This window comes from Drosophila willistoni, unplaced genomic scaffold, assembly GCF_018902025.1.
Source record: "Drosophila willistoni isolate 14030-0811.24 unplaced genomic scaffold, UCI_dwil_1.1 Seg286, whole genome shotgun sequence".
Taxonomy (NCBI): Eukaryota; Metazoa; Arthropoda; class Insecta; order Diptera; family Drosophilidae; genus Drosophila; species Drosophila willistoni.
This window is the reverse complement of record NW_025814242.1, coordinates 17,729-22,352: the sequence shown is the minus strand read 5'-3', so window position 1 is coordinate 22,352 and position 4,624 is coordinate 17,729. Positions and strand designations below refer to the sequence as shown.

Below are 4,624 nucleotides of genomic sequence, written 5' to 3'. Positions count from 1 at the left end.
AGATCTCCTTAACTCCCTGTTTGACCTCCTACTCTCATTCCGAGTGGGACGAGTGGCGATCTGTGGCGATATCGCCGAGGTGTTACACCAGATCCGAGTGAGACCAGCAGACACCCATGCGCAAAGGTTTCTGTGGTTCGACAGCAAATCCGAGAGGCAAGAGCCTAACGTCTATGTTATGGAAGCGCTTACTTTCGGAATCAATTGCGCACCCTGCATTGCACACTTCATTCGTGACAAAAATGCCGTGCGTGGAAGTCGCAAACATCGCAACTCAAGTCAGAGACATCCATGCAGCAGGTGGTTTCCACATACGCAATTGGTCTTCGAACTCAAAGGAGGTCCTACGAATACTAAAGAGCGATTCGCTACTCCTCGAAGCTGTCGAAATTACCGCAACAGAAAAGGTACTCGGCTTATATTGGATGCCGAACTCCGACGTATTCACATTCATCTGCAAGTTCGCCAGGCTGAAGCGCAACGTTTTAGACAGCGACAAAACACCAACCAAACGCGAGCTCTTGCAAGTACTTATGTCAATGTACGACCCACTCGGCTTCATCTCATGCTTTACAATAGAGCTGAAAATCCTACTGCAAGAAGTTTGGAGAAGCGGCATTGGCTGGGATACTGGTTTGCCCGACGCATTGTTACCCAAATGGATACGATGGAAACGGATCCTTACAACAATCGCTGGATTGACCATCCCGAGATGTTATTTCAACAGCAGCGATCAAATCCATGATGTCCAGTTACACACGTTCGTTGACGCCAGCGAATTGGCATACGCATCAGTCTGCTACCTTCGGATACGCCAGGGAGAAAGAACCTACCTCAGCTTCGTGGCCTCCAAGGCGAAAGTGGCACCGTTGAGTCCACTATCTATACCAAGGATGGAACTGCAGGCCGCAGTTATCGGAGCAAAGCTGAGTAACCGAATCCAACGCAATCCAAGTTTGTCAATTAACAGCGACAATGGCACTAACTTAAAAGCTGCTGAAATGTTGCCGCCGAAATTCGCTAATTGCCCAGCAGACCCGACGCAGCCACCAATGGGTTAACCCATATCACTCATTCTCTTTCATTTTCATACTTATTCTTAAGCGCCAGCCTACGTGCTGGGAAATTAACCGTTGCATCTTGCGCTTTAAGCTTACATGTTAGGTTCTATGCTTGTTACTAAGCGGCGGACAGAACAGTTTGGTTACAACCGCGAGTAAGGGCGATTAATATATATAGCGGCTCTCAAACGGCTCGCATAATAACGACTCGCATACGGCACATACCCCATACACACACCCATTAGCATAAGAAATACATGTGGAAGAAATAAATGAAGTATCACGTGAAAAGTGGAGTGTTTTCTTGTAGGCCCGCTAAAACATCGAACCTTAGCGCCAAAATCAACAATAACCATAAGACATTTTTGTAACTCAGTTCTAAGTTTTCATTCAAATAATAAAGTACGTTGCTTTTAACTCACAATATCTTTTTTTTCCTTATTGGAAAAAAAAACCGGATATTTAATTATATACTCAATTTGGTTTTAATTTTTTTGAAAATTCCCTGAAACATAATAAATGTTGAAAATTTGAAATCTAAATCTAGTTGCAAAATCATTTTAATTATTTACTGACAGCCGTGACACATCAGTCAACACACAAAAAAACCAGTGGGTTGGGGCTAACTTCAACCGCGTCAAAGTTTGTATACCCTTGCAACTTTTTTGGTAACTCTTTCCTTACCTATAGCCATTAAAGTAGAAAAACGTTTTATCTAAAAAGGCTAATATTGCGAAAGAACGGCCTACAATCTTACAAGGGGAACTTCAGGTGTAGAATTTTGGAGATGTTGTAGAATACCCCGTCATTTGAAGCTGTATGAAATATTTCGACGCATTATTCTATATTTTCCTAATAAATCGGCTTTAAAGTTATAGCTTTGGTGACTTATAAGTAAAACGCCAAGTACACAACAAGCAGCTCGACGGTGTAAGGGGTAGAGGTCCTTCCTAAAATCGACGAAACTATGGTTCAACCCCCGCCCGAAACTATTAAGTTTTGGGTTTTTATTTTTTTTTGCTTTTTCAATTATTTTTGTTTAATAGCGAAATAGGTCTTTTGATGATTTTTGATTGGATTCATTTTGTATGCCTTTACAAAAACATAAATATAATATAGACGTAAAATAGAGTAATTAACTTCAGCCTTCACATTTTCTTTTTTGATATAAATCAACGTATGTCGGATAGTGTTGATTAAGTGATTAATAAGTCAAAGCCTACTAGTTAGTTCGCATAGATTGACAGGTGTGTCAGTCATCAAATTGAAAAAGCAAAAAAAAAATAAAAACCCAAAACTTACTAGTTTTCGGCGGGGGTTGAACCATAGTTTCGTCGATTTTAGGAAGGACCTCTACCCCTTACACCGTCGAGCTGCTTGTTGTACACTTGGCGTTTTACTTATAAGTCACCAAAGCTATAACTTTAAAGCCGATTTATTAGGAAAATATAGAATAGTGCGTCGAAATATTTCACACAGCTTCAAATGACGGGGTATTCTACAAAATATCCAAAATTCATCCAATTCGGTGATTCGCATACCTGAAGTTCCCCTTGTTAGCATAGGAAAGAACGAAGATATTGATCAAAGTCACTGTTTTCCTCCGATCGTTCCTATGGGAGCTATATGATATAGTTACCCGATCTTTATCAAATTTGGCACAGTCATTAACAGATATATTAAACTGACAAATAATTAATTTGAACCATCGCGTTAATAGTAACGAAGTTATTTATAAAAGTCACTGTTTTCGAAGGATCGTTCCTATGGGAGCTATATGATATAGTGACCTGATCTTGATAGAATTGGGCACAGTTGTTTATAGGTATAATGAACTCACCTATATTAAATTTCACGACAATAGTCCAGAAAATAACGAAATTATTGAGAAAAGTCACTGTTCGTGACTTTGCCATTTGTATGGGAGCTATATGATATAGTGATCCGATCCGGCTGAATCCGAGATATACAACGCCTGCAGTATATACAAGCCTACATGCAAAATTTCAGCTCTGTAGCTCTTACAGTGTAGGAGGAGTTTGCGTTGATCCAGACGGACGGACGGACGGACGGACATGGCTATTTGAACTCATCTCGTCGTTCTGATCAAGAATATATATACTTTATATGGTCGGAGATGCTACCTTCTATGCGTTGCACACTTTTGACCAAAATTAATATACCCTTTTTGCAAGGGTATAATAAAAATTAAACAAATTTATATATATGTATAATATATATTGTATATAATAGAGATATGCATCTGGATATATCTCTTTGATTCTAAGAATTAAGAACTTGAATTTGTTCAACGAATCAAAAATACTCTTCTCAATTAGAATATACTAAACTCTTGCAGTTGAACAAGTACCATATATTAGTATATATGTTTATATTCATGGCCATTCAGTAACGACCATATTCACCTAAAAGAAGGGATCCGTAACATGGCCCTAGTTTCAAAGATCTTGTGGGAGCAGGCCAGATACATATTCCTTCTCTCTTTTCAAGCTCTTAATGTATTAACTCTAAAGTTTTCATATTAGCCAACGTAAAATCCGTCAATATTTATTTCGAATCTTCTTGTTTAATACGAAGTAAATGGAGAACTTTAAATGCTTAAAACTCTAGAGTTAGAAAAGAACAACTTTATTTAAAATGTTCATTACTTTAAGTTTAAGTTTAACAACATGATCAAAAAATTTTTCAAAAATTCTTAGAAATTGTTGAGATTTAAATAAACAAATGAACATTTAAAGGGTGTGTTTTATATGCTCCTAAAGATAATACCAAACAAATTGTTATTCCATGGTTTTTTCCCCAGAAATGGAATTATTTATTTATTGGAACATTTTACTCGTTTAATTTGTAATATTTTAAAATTAGTGAATAGAAACATCTTGTCATCACTTATATATGTATAATTTATTTATAATTCAATTCAACTGCCGCCGTGTACAGACGTGTTTTTTAATGCACTCCGCAAAAATTGAGTGTACGACTTCTGTCCAAACTGGAATGGACAGATATATTAAAATAACTAAGCGGAAGCTAAGCCCGCAAAAAAAAAAAAGTGGCAATACGCCGAAAATAACCAAACCAAATGAACGAGTAGTACCCCTTAGCGGGAATCGTTTTAAAATTCTTGCCGATCAGCAAGACGATCAAGCCGGCGCTGTAGATAAAGTTAAATCGGCTAGACCACCCCCTTTATACATCCGTGGAGCCAACTGCAGCGCCCTGATTTCGAAGCTAGTAGAAAGAGTAGGGGCAAATAACTTTGTTGTAACCCCTCTCAATAGGGGTAACATTAAAGAAATTAAATGTCAAGCCCAAACGTAATGCTAGCATCAACTTCTATACCTACCAACTAAAAAGCAGTAAAGGTCTCCAGGTTGTGTTAAAGGGGATTGAGCCATCGGTCCCTACTCAAGAAATAGCGCGTTGGTCGAAAAAGGGTTTGCGGTCAAGTCCGTTGTCAACATCATCAACAGGAACAAAGTCGCACAGCCGCTCTTTAAAATCGAGCTCCAACCTGATGCAAAGCGGTCGAAGCCAAATGA

The 4,624-nt window shown here is 38.5% G+C and overlaps 1 protein-coding gene across 1 annotated transcript; it reads left to right on the top strand.

Moving 5' to 3' along the window:
- Nucleotides 1-242: 242 nt before the first annotated feature.
- On the top strand, nucleotides 243-954 carry LOC124461250 (the record flags this gene model as incomplete). The annotated part of the gene is made up of 1 exon (XM_047012803.1): nucleotides 243-954. A coding segment is annotated over exon 1 (712 nt), but the record flags the coding sequence as incomplete, so codon positions are not given.
- Nucleotides 955-4,624: the final 3,670 nt, after the last annotated feature.